The 12890-nt window shown below is 33.4% G+C and overlaps 1 protein-coding gene across 1 annotated transcript in view; it reads left to right on the forward strand.

Annotated features, from left to right (window-relative positions):
• Positions 1-12890, forward strand: part of agap3 (ArfGAP with GTPase domain, ankyrin repeat and PH domain 3) — an 843333-nt gene that overhangs the window by 819111 nt on the left and 11332 nt on the right. The window contains exon 17 of the mRNA XM_039753235.1: positions 12156-12411. Coding sequence (XP_039609169.1) covers positions 12156-12411 — 256 coding nt within the window. The remainder of the gene's footprint in view (positions 1-12155; positions 12412-12890) is intronic.

Genomic DNA, 12890 nt, shown 5'->3' on the forward strand with positions numbered 1-12890 from the left:
TTCCTAAATATAATGCTTTACATTTACTGACATTGAATTTCATATGCCACAAATCTACCCAAACTTGTATGCTGTCAAAGTCCTTCTGTTATGATTCAACAGATTCTAGATATTCTGCCAATCCACATAGCTTGGTTATTGATAACAGTGACAGAAAGAAAGCAGGTACATTTTATCAAATAGAACACAAGAAACTTGCTTTACGGTTGTTATGGTCAACATAGCTTTAAATATCTAGGAGATATTGAGAAGGTTAGAATGCTGAAGTTCTCCATAAACAAGTGTGTTTTTAAGAACTCGCTGAACTCTGATAGACGGAAGTCATTTTTAGTTGGGAGACTTGTTTCAGAGCTTGGAAGCAAGGTCTGAGAAACAGCATGCACTTTTAATATGCCTTGCAATAGAAGTCACATGTTTTGGGCAGGCTGAAGCACAATGGAGACATTTTTAAAGGACACATAGACAAAAAAGAGACTGGAGGTAGTATAGCACAGAGCTTTGCAGAGATCTGTTTGATTAAACAAGATTTGTTGTTTAATATTAATTGTTTGGTTATAAAAGAAGATGATGTGCAGTGTTCTGTGAATACCCCAGGAAATCACCAACCACTGTATACATCTGCCACCATTTGTAAATTCAACTGTCTGCCCATCAGATGAACATCATCCAGAAGCACTTGCAAAACTAAATCACTTGCAGCACCAGTTTGTAACATCAGATTTCTTGGGACTGTACTATGGCTTATCGATCTGTCAAGGAAAAAAGCACTCCGATGTATGAGTCCAGAGCAGCACAACCAATTTGACAGAGGTGAGCTGGAGCCATTTATAATGGTATTTACCAAAGTACCAAAAAAGAGTCAGTTCAGCCCATGGACAAACACATGATTCTTAAATGTTTATATGAAAATAAATAAATCTGAAAATGGTTTGTATCATGTATATAATTCAGTATACAAAATCAGTAACATTCAAGACTTTAAAGGGCATGAATCATTTCAATTAGAATTTTCATAAGTCCATGTACTGTTAAATGACGTACATGCAGGAATGAAATGAGGCTTCCTCCATCTAGTGATGAAAGTTAAGTTCCCAGCTCATTGATTAATCTTCCTACTTTTTTGTCACATGTCAGCTTGTGCAATAGGTTAAGATTATGGTGGCTTAAAATTGCAAGCTTGCTGGTGAAGAACACTGAGTTGGAATGCTTGTTTATCACAGAAATGTTTATCTCAAATATTGCCTGTTATAATTCTTTAGATACAAACACTGTTTTGTCGTTTATGTATTTGGTAGAAATCTACAGTACACTCTTAGCACTTTAATCACTTACCAGTGACAATCATCTTATATGCCGGTAAATTGAGTTATGTCCTCTAATATGTTTATACATATAGCAGTATAAATAAAGGTGTAAAGATGTCTTATATTGGTGAATGATGCCACTGGACAGGCAGTTTATTAAATTGATTGAATTAAACTATCAAAGTAAATGCAGTGTTTTTTGGAAATGTAAATGTGAATTTGGCTATTCGTCTGGGTTTACATGTGTGTCCATCAATTATTGAACTCTCTTAATTTAGTTTAGAATTGCAAGGGAACCGAGGGCCTCGCTCTGCAGCATTGGGAACAAGAAGTGGTGCCATTATAAATTTGAATGAAGCCAAAGTACAAAATTAAAGGATAACTTGGGTATTTTTATTTTGGCATTTTTCTTCACATTCATGATATATATTAATTTGTCCAATGAAGTTGTGCTCTAAACTGAAGCATTTTTCATAAATTTTAAAAATATTTTGTCTGTTCTTGCAGCTTGCAATAGGCCTTTATGGAACCCTGCATCCATATGTCATAGAAAAGCTTTAAAACTTACCAAATATGTCCACTTTGAGGTGGAAAAGTTTTATGATTCTGGTCAGTCTGTAAACACATGCAGACTCTATATAGAACCTGATGTTGTGAGGTAGAAATGATAGCCCATTCTGCCTATGTTAAAATTTAATGAACTTACTAAACTTCAAACTGATTAAACTTAAGTGAATTGGCATTGCTACATAGGTGTGTGTGTATTCACCCTACGATGAACAGGCGCTCTCTCCAGGAATTTTTCCTGCCTTGTGTCAGATGCTTGCTGGGACAGGCTAAGTGTGTTAGGAAGTTGAATAGACGGATATATGGAGGGCTTGATGTTGGGCAGTGCACACCAATACGCAGTACCGGCTTTCTCCCATTGAAGCACTGGATCTATACCTGTGATGTCTGTTTTGTTCTTGTCACTTCATTGCCTGTTAGATGAGTTCGGTATTTTGTTTTGCTGAAACTGAAATTGAAAAACAGAGAGAGCAAGGATACCACGGAGTAAGACGAACAGGGAAGTTGGCAAAGACGTGAGACTAATGGCTAGTCTCCTTTTAAAATGTACAGTATGAATCTCACTACAATGCTTTGCTTTTTTCTTTAAACAACATGGATACCTTGTTTTGCAATATGTGTGTAATCTCAAGATGTGGATCAATATTCAATAACATTTTTGGCTTAACAAATTGACTTTTCGTTTTTTAGGGCTAAGTTTTAGGGCTTCTTCTGTCATGAATTGTAGTTTCCATAGAGCACCATTGTAACCTACAAAAACAAACAAAGTAATTTTAATAATTAAAAAAAAAAAAACACTTCACTTTAGAACATAATTTTATATGGCAAATTAATATATATCATGACTGAGAAGAATAACTTTGGATTCAAAATTACATTAACTTATGCTTTAAGACCTGGATTTCTATGATCATAAATATTAATGTTATTTCTGAGACTTAACGCACTGTGCCTGACTTCAGTGTAAGGTTGTAATTGAAGGAGTTGAACATTCTGACACCTAAAGCAGTTGTAACTCAGTTTTATGAATAAATTCAGCAGAGTGTTATGCATATGCAAAAGAAAAATATTGTTTCCAAATCACATCAACTAATAGCAATGAAGTTTGTCCAATCAACAAATCCTTACATACTTCAACAGTAGTAAGTACAGTATATTAACAATATTTATTGCATAGAAAATTAATTGATTTTCTCACAAAAACCATCAATGTTTACACTTTTCTTGCAAATCTTCTTCTCAGGAGGAGTCAGATGGCAGCAGATTGCAATCATAGCAAGCTAAATATCTCAGATTAGTAAATAATCACTATAAGTAAAGCAGGAGTTCTAAATATAAACGTACCAAAACAAAATGACAGTTCAGGTAGAGCATCATGCTTTATGTGCATTAAACACAAACCTGATTTATTTGTTGTTTTCTGTTGTATTCTTGGAATAGACTGTTGATTTTTGCAGAAGAGCAACTTGCTATGTAGCATTAGCAGAGCATCATTTTTGGTGTTAGACAAAAAGCAAACGTTGATAGAATTTACCCCCAGAAATTCACACTTGAATAGAATAATTTTTATTTTTCAAACTGTATCATGGCAAAGTGAAGAAGAGTGTTTTTGTGAAACTAATGTGCTTCTCCAACAAGAATAGTATTTTGTTTACCCATGTAATAACTAGGTTATAAGCTTTACCCTTTGCCTCAACACAAGAATGCTGACAATAGAAATATTGGCTGTATAGCATCTCAGGTTTAGTGGAAAATCAGGTTACAACAGTGTGGCCCTGCACAATGGTTATTGAAATGGCTTAAAGTTGTGCTGGGCATGTACTTATACAAAAATAAAATTGTCTATTTATCTGTAGTATAATTAAAAAATGACTTTAATCCATTCATTTTCAAATCATTATGTTAATCTATATGGTTTATTTAAAAAATATATATTTTCTGTTCAAGTGTTTGTTTGGGACTACAGATTCCCTTTACGAGGCATGCGCGCACGCGTGTGTGTGTGTGTGTGTGTGTGTGTGTTTAACTGAGAAAAAGAGGGGGACACAGAAAAAGCAACAAAACTGCTACTGTTAAAGGGATATGCTGGTTAGACTTTCCTGAGTAAAGCCTCATTCCCAGCCCATGGCAACCTTTGAAGCCTGGTTCCCTACTGTTTAGAATGGCCCTGTCTCTCTCTTTCTGTTTGGAAGTTAAAACTGTAGACCTCAGAGACACATTTCCCTGTGTGCTAACTTCCTCCTGCTGGGGGTTTTGTTTAGGGAGGGTTACTTTAGGTATTGTTTGATGTCTCTTTTGAAACTATTACACTACATGCTCTAGCTTGACCAACACTCTTTATATTTTCAAGAATTTTTGTTTTGTTCTGTTTTCATTTTTGTGCAGAACATGTAAGCAGTTTTACTAGTTACTAGGACATTCTGTCTTCTAGTATATTATTCAGAAGAGTTTAGTGCCATGCATTAAGACTGACTGGGAGGTGGACCATTCAGTCTCTGTGAATGTTGTTAATGCCAACACGCACTTTCCCCATTTCCTCTTGTTATTTAAGTCTGACTAATTACTCTTTTTTGTTCTTTTCACTTTTTATTCAGTTCTAAACATTTTGCTTTTTAGAAACAGAAAGCAATCTGTGTTTTGGATGCCTCATAAAATTGCTGTTGTCAGGGATTTATAGTACTACAAACATTACAAAACTATTCTACTTTATGAAGTTAAATATCTATATTAAGTATCTGTAGCTTAATACAAACTTTTTATTTTGTTCATGCAACAGTCAGCTTTTATGGATTGCCAGGAAAAAATTAAAACAGTTAATTTTTTAGTGGTGACTAAAGAAAAACACAGAATATTTTAGAAATAGAATAAAAATACCAGGTTGCATATATTATACCTTTTTGTATGTGTCTAAACCAGAATGAGTACAGATTTTTGAAAATTGTATTGCCGAGTCTTTTAGTTCCTAGCTTTATGTATCCTTGTCAGTCCCTCTAACTCTTATCTAGTTATACCTTTCAAAAGCATTAAAACTGTACATGAGTCCGTTTTTAGAAACACTTCGCTCAGTACAGGGTTATAGGGAGAGCCAAGGCCAATTTTAGGAAAAGAATGTAAGGTAGGAACAAACCCAAGATGGAACACTAGTCTATAACAAGGAACACCAATATACGCATCGTCATCTGGCCAGCTTTGATTTTTCAGTCTACCTAAATTCTCCCTTGTGGACTATACAAATAAAGTGGGGAGCAAACACATGGAAATCATGCAGGATACAGAATGATTTTCTGCTGGAAATTCAACCAGGGCCTAAAGTCTTTCAGAAAAGGAAACTGCTGGCAGCTCACTTTTACTCCCATTTGAAACCTGTTTAATAATCATAACTTGAGATGCCAAAATATGATTAAAACTTCAGAAAGAGCTGCAATCTAAATGTCCCTTATGGAGCACACATTATAAAAGTAAAATGTGCTCCAAAACATTTTTTCTTGATAGTGTGGAAAATTTGTGTGTAGTTTTAGGTTTCTTAAACTCACTTATAAAGCTCTACGTGATTTAGCCCTGAATATGTCAGAGGCTGTTTAAACCAATATCAGTCAAAAAGAGTCTATGTCTTCATGTGTATTTCTTTTTGCAATTCCCTCATGTAATGAGAGAGGCTGCTTTCACCTTCTACGTTTCTAAAAGTGTGATTTAAATATAATTGTAATTATTTGACCTACTGTTATTTTTAAGTTTTGTCATATACTTAATGTTGTTTATTTGTATTTTTTTTATTGCATTTGTTTGACTTATCTGCTATAACATGTCACATTTGTGATGCATTTTAGCACAATATATGCAACATAAATAAAATTATAAGTTTATTTATGAGTACCAGGAAATAATGCACTGTATCTGTATAAAGTACTAATTTACTTTAATTAGGTGCCAGCTAAATACTGCATATATCTCTAATTAAATTAATTAAAGGTGTTTATCACACTTTTTAGAACAAATTATCTTTGCTTTCTCTTTTTGAAGTGTTTTCATACCTTTGTACAATCACAGATCAGTGCTATGGAAGAGATAAATACACGACAATGGAATTGGAACTATTAAGTGTTTAATCCAGTTTCCAGTGCAAGGTTTTTAATTTTTCCAAGTAGTCCAGTGTATATAAACTGTTGCATTTTTAGTGCATTTACAGTAACTGTACTTTTCCTTAAGTGCTCAGTGAAAGAAGTCCATTTGCTTACAATACTATAACAAATGTAAATCATATTTATGTCTCCAGATGTAAAGTGAACTAAGAATGCAAAAATGCACATACTGTATGCAGCATCAGTATTAAACATTTTTCAATAAAAGTATAGTTTTGGTAGTATTTTGTAATTTCATATAGTTGGAATTCAATTGAGCAGAAATGAATAACGTTTCATTAGTGAGTGTGCTCACTGTCATGTACCCAGTTCAGCATACTGCAGTTTATCTAATGTAACCAGAAGCCCACCAAAACAAAGTACGTTAGTGCACCTTTGCAGGACTAGTACAGAAGAAGTCTGCAAAACTCTGTCTTGCCTTTTTTAATGATACTGATAATCTTTATTTTATTTTTCTTTAGGAAGTGGTAAGAGGAGTTAAGAGCAGCATGATACTTGTATGAAGATAGATGGGCCAGCTGGCTGAGGGAAAATACTTTATAGTTTTTAAATCTGATGTCATGAGCATACAGTACATGTGAACTAAAGTACAATATGAAAATTAAAGAAAAACAAGGCTATTGAAGGCTACATTACTGAAATTAACTTCTGTTGCTGTGCATACAATATAGTAGAATTTAATGGTCTTCACATCCACAATGCATTAATGACAGTGATGGTTATCTGTCTTGTTCTGTATTCTTTCTATGTTGGAGACATCTCTCCTTCCTCCTGTTCCCTAAGCAACCCCAGTGTTTGGTTAAAGTATGTGAGTGAGTGGGTGGGGGTAGTCATCATGTGTTTAATTTCTTGAATCCTGTCCCTTTCCCTCTTTCTCCTTCTCCCCTGCGGTGAAGGTAAATTTCTGTCTCCTCACTTTTTTCTGTTCTTTATGCTTTGACATGGTAAATCTGCCGTTTATTCAACTCCTCTCCTTCCTGTCTCAAAAAGGCCAAAGGGAAATACCAGCTTTGAGTCTGTCGTCTTACTATTCTTAAAAAAACTCCTCACTGTTTAGTTTTCTTTTATATTTAAAACAAAGGCACAGGATTACCATTTCACTCCCCTTTGTATTTGCCTTTTAAGTGGCAGTATCCAGGAGATCTGAGATACTCACAATTCCTGTGGTTAATTGTTCTGCTGTCCTCTGAATTGTTCCTTGCCTCTGCCCAAATTGGTCCTTTAAATGTATTTGTCCTGATTCCAGAAGCTTTAGTGGAACATCATTAAGGTTCCTGGGCTGACATGTCCCTTAGTGCAATAGCGAACAAAATTATATACAGTATTTGGAACAAAAGTCTATAAATAACTTTAACATTATCAAATGAGAGAGAGAATACAAAAATAATCTAGTCACTAAAAACATTTAGCTCCCCATTATAAGGATGTTTTGAATTTATTGCATTTGATCAGTTAAAAATAAAAAAGTAAGAACTGATGAATATTTATTAATGACAGTACGCATTTAAAGCAATTGAAAAACATTAGAGGTATTGTTTATTTTTTCCTTCCCTATAATAAATTAAAAATGACCTGAAACTAATATTGTTTTTAATGATATTTTGATATCAATTTCTGCAGAAATAGAATGGTCTTATACAGTATTGACATTTTGAACTAGTCACTTTCTAAAGCTGGAATTGGCAAAGTTATTTTTCATGTAAGAAATTATTGAAATTGGGAAAACAGCAGGAGTAGCTGAAGATTGTATCTGCAATATAATAATGTAAATATGGCACACAATAATTCTGTTGTAAGCACATTTATAAAATTGATACTGTATGCTTTGTATCCTTAATTACAGAAAGTCACTGCTAAAATTATGAACTTTTATATATAAATGATGAAATCTTTGATACACCTTTCTCTTATCAGAACTCAAAGTGGTTTGAACTCCTATTTATAATGCTGCATTTGAAGTGGCTGTTTAAATAAGTGATTATGTAGCAATATTTGAAAATGTGTTACTAATGCTGTGAGACAAGGATTAAACTAACAAACTTAATGTATATATTTTATTGACTTGGTACACATGTCCACAGTCTAGGGGACTCATATAGTCTATGAATTGTTAAGTGTTTTGGTCTTCTGGGCAGTAGTTATATTTATTCAACACAAAACAATATTTCAGACAGCAGCAGCAGCTTTACCTAGAATTGTTCCTGATTAAATGCCCCCTTCTATGTTGTAAAGCCATTAACAACATACATGTTCTTGTTATCTTTAAATAAATCTCATTTACTCACAGTTGAATAACATACAAAAACCTTGTGGTGTATTTAAAACAGCATTAGGATGGATCAGTCTAGATAATCCAAATAAAAGAAAGTTACAGGTTAAAAAGAGCACAATGGCTCAGTTTACATGGATTAACAGGATATCCTCGAGTCTTTCATGGTGTCCTGAGGGAAAATCAAAAACCAAAAAATGCAGTGAGATGCAGATCTCTGTTTATGCGAGAATTCTTTTGCACTAAAGTAACTTGTGTTATCCAAAATAATACAATGTTCACAAGAAGGTTTAATGCACAAAGTCGGAAAAGAAATTGATTACATTTAAAGAAGAAACATGATGAAATTGTACATTTTTAACTTGTGTTTTTTTTTGGGACAAAAATATAAATGTTTTTCTTTTCACTCTTTTTTATTCTTACATTTTCCTATTTAATATGAACATAACCACTCCTTAAATCTGTTCTATATTTTGTCAGGCTTTTCTTAATACATTTTCAATACAAGACTTTCTAATGCCTGCTTTTGTCATTTTGTGGTCTCATTCTTTAAATTAGTACTTTGAGATGACCATTTATTGTAATAAATGTTTTAGCTTTATTTTCACAGCATACAGTATTCTGTATTTAATATATATTTTATGTCTAATTGTCATTGGTCTTTGCATGTGCAGTAGCAAACCAATGAACCTAAACTATTTTCTAAAGAAACCAAAAATAAATCTTAACTGATAATCAAATTTGAGATCCGGAATAAAAAAAAATATACATATTTAGAGAATATTTATTCTTGTGTATATTTAAACAACTGTAGTCATTGTTTAGAATGTGTCAGCATTTTTGCAAAACCTTCTAATGTAATTTATTATTATTTTTCTAGTAGTACTTAATAAGTAGCTCCATTTGAGTTGCTATTCCATGTATGGGTAGTGTCTTTTTATAATTGAGAGTGGAAAATCGCAGATTAGACAATAATGTGCTGCCAGCTCATAATTAGGAGCTGTCTAGTTTGATTTAGTTTACCACTACCTGTTATTGGGTGAATGCAGATGAAAACAAAAAATAACAGAGGTCCCCATATTCCCATAAGACTTACTATGGATTTCTACCTTGACAAGACTGCTTGTCTGCTAGTTCCTACACAAATAAGATAATGTTGCAGGACAAAAAGTCTCTAGTATTTGCAAAGCTTTAGAAACATAAGTTAAGAATGCATTTTATTCCATTTTTGTCTTGTATTTGTATAGAGTGCTATTTATTTTTACTGCTGTTATACTGCAACCTTGGCTTAACATATCTTAACGATAGATAGATACTTTCAATACTCTTTAGTTTGCAGTTACCACCATGATGAGCCTTAGTGAGCCAAAAATGGGAGATGTACTTTTAGTTTTATTTGAACTATATTCCCATAAATATGCACTGCAGTCAAAGCCTGTCTAATGGGAAGAGCACAATTAAAGAATAAATAAACAAAATAAATAAAATCCCAATGATGTGAATGAGTTTGCCTGATGAACTGGTTGGTTGCTGGGTTGCACACAGAGTTTTTGTTGTTGGTTTTCACTCATTTCTACAATGCACTATTCAAATGTCAATGACTTAAAAATATAAACCTGTAATACAATCTGACCTGTGTTTGGGTTGGTGTGGCTCTTGTTTGTTTTTATTATAGTTAGATTTTTTTTTAATCTTCTATAAAAATTATAATTTCCTCAAGGGGATAAAAAAGTGTCATCTGTCTGTATGTCTGTCTATAAACTTAAAGCAGAAGATGTTGTGGATGGAGTACATTAAATTTAAGTTATGGTAGTTTATTATCTCATAAAAGAAGATATAATTGAATTTCTAAAGACTAGTACATCAGTTATCACATACATTGTAGTTTTTACGCGTTGGTGTTTACAGCCCAGTTGAACTAATATAGTAATTCTTATTTAGTGTCTCTCTTTTGGGTAACAGGTTTATTTACAATGACGTGGCCATTTATTATTAGGAGTTCTATTTTAACTTTTAAATTGTAAACTGTTTCAAGGTAACGCAGAAACCTTTTCCAAGAAAGATTTAAAAAATGTCTTTGCTGTTGATGAGGTGTAAAATGTTGTTTTGGTTTTGTTCCCTTAATTTCAAAAGACATATTACCTAATGGGAACTAAACAAAGTGCAGCATACAAACAATGATAAAATAGTAAAACATTTACATTAGTAGCTATTAACTTTTCATTATTTTTTAAAGTTGATTCATTACTGTAAACTTGGACTTTTTTTTTCTCAGGAAGACTTGTTTTTTTCTAAGCTGCAGATGCTGATTTGCATGCATCCTAATCCAAATCCTTATTGCTTTTTTAACAGGAGTAATAAATAATTTAGCAGACTGTTAAATTACTTTTTGTAAAAAAAAAAATCTTATTAATGTATATCCATTTTATGTTTTGCAAATAAAATGTCACTGGAAATATCATAACAATCAGTATCTTGCTGCTTTGTTTACATATTCATTCTTCATGTTTGATACAGTATATTTCTATTATTCATTTTGTACACAGTTAAATTTAAGTTTATTTTTTTAAACTTCTGTTTTCCCATTGTAGATGAATGTTTCAGTGAATTTTAAAATTATTTTGTGGAAAGATCTCATTTTCTGATTATTTTGAAAGGGGGATTTTTTTTGTCATTGTCAATCTTCATCTAAGTTATTATTTTTGAGGTCATTATTGACCTTGTCTTCTTGCCACTCCTCCTCTGTCAAGTCACTCTTTGCAGCCATGTTCAGCAGGCAGATGGTTAAGGGTACATGACGTGTCTCATCTGATAGACATCCTCCAAGGGCCTGTCACTTCAGGAAGCGTTGTTTGTCTATATCATTCCAGCTCCTTCTTTATGTCAGTCAATCAGACACCAAAACAAGAGCACCTTTCTCTTCTCCTTATCAAGCTGCTGAGTCAGGTCAGAGGTTAGCAATGAACTGAGCATGCTCAGAAAGACGGATATTGATTTTTATTATTTTACTTTATTGCAAAGGACAAAACAAGTTATGATTGAAACTGATAAAATTCTGAGGGATGTTTCTCTTATTCCTCTTTTTCCATTTAAAAGAACTGTAGTTTTCAGTGTTATTCAGAGCGATCGATCCCGTCTGCACTCTACTGCACCCCCCAGGAGAGGGAAAATCGAGATTCTGAGCAGGATCTTTTGTGAGTGTCCAGCATTTTCAAACAAGAAGTCTGACAGCACTGATAAAAACATGTTCATCTGGTATTGTTAGTGGTACTCACAGTGTGTTCTCAATGTGTAACCTTTAGATAGATGACTAGGCTTAACTCTGCTGCTGCAGCTGATAACTCCACTGTTTGTTAATGCAGCACTTGGCAAGCAGACAGTGATTTAAATTATTTTTTTTCCTGTGTCTCTCTCACTTTTGCAGAAGAGTTGAAATAGTTTCATTTGTTACATAGCATGGTTGTCTTTTCTTACTAAAGTTAAAGAAGACCTCAGAAGTTGATGGAGAACCACACAAATATGGTTTAACACTAGTATAATATAGTGCAGGGCTCAAATGTTGCATTTAAATAGTTTGCTATATTTTTCAAAGGGTATACAGTTTGATTTAATTTTGATAACTGCTTCCTGAAAATAATCAGACTGTGTAAATTTTCCTTCTATACTTTTCCTAAGCATAGCTTAATATTTTCAGATTGAAACTTATGGTTTTAGGTTTTGTGGCCTACTTTTAATCTTTGACTTTCATCTAATATTTTGCTAGTAGGTCCATAGTCACTTGGTGGTGGTGTTTTTTTGTTTTTTAATAAATTGCTCTATTCAAAGACTGTTGTTTGAAATCACACATAAATTTATTATTTTCTGTTTTTGTTCCAGGGAAGAAAAAGAAAGCTGGATTAGAGCTAAATATGAGCAGAAGCTCTTTTTGGCTCCCCTTCCTCAATCCGATGTGCCTCTGGGACAGCAACTTCTTCGTGCTGTTGTGGAAGATGATTTAAAACTAGTGGTTTTACTTCTAGCTCATGGAACTAAAGAGGAAGTCAATGAAACATATGGGGACGGAGATGGAAGAACTGCACTGCATCTGTCTAGTGCTATGGCTAATGTTGTCATTACACAGCTTTTAATATGGGTATGATTACCATTTTTTTACTTTAAGAAGTAGTTAAATTATTTTTTACATTTTCAAATGTCTGGATAAATGTTAAATAATACATTTTATTTATTAAACCTCTTTCCCGCATTCAGAGTGCCTTAGTTGTGCAGATCCGTAATACAAAGCAAGACAAAACAAAGAACTGAATCAACATCTGCCAATGAAGGTGCTTACAGCATTGCCACTTTGATTTATTGATATTCCGTGGGTAAAGGTAGTTGTAGCAGTTATGTGTTTTGATTAAGTCAACCAAACAATATAACCTGTGCTGGTGCTAGGTTATTTTGCTCCCTATGCCAAGTATATATTAGTGTGCCAACTTGTATCGCTGGGTACCCCCTTATGATCTGCGCCCTAAATGGTGGGGCCAGCCCTGTATATAGCTAATTAATGTACTAATAATGTAGTTATGATTTATGCATTCTTAAAGTGGAAGGTGTATTACCTGTAACAAT

This window comes from Polypterus senegalus, chromosome 5, assembly GCF_016835505.1.
Source record: "Polypterus senegalus isolate Bchr_013 chromosome 5, ASM1683550v1, whole genome shotgun sequence".
NCBI lineage: Eukaryota > Metazoa > Chordata > Cladistia > Polypteriformes > Polypteridae > Polypterus > Polypterus senegalus.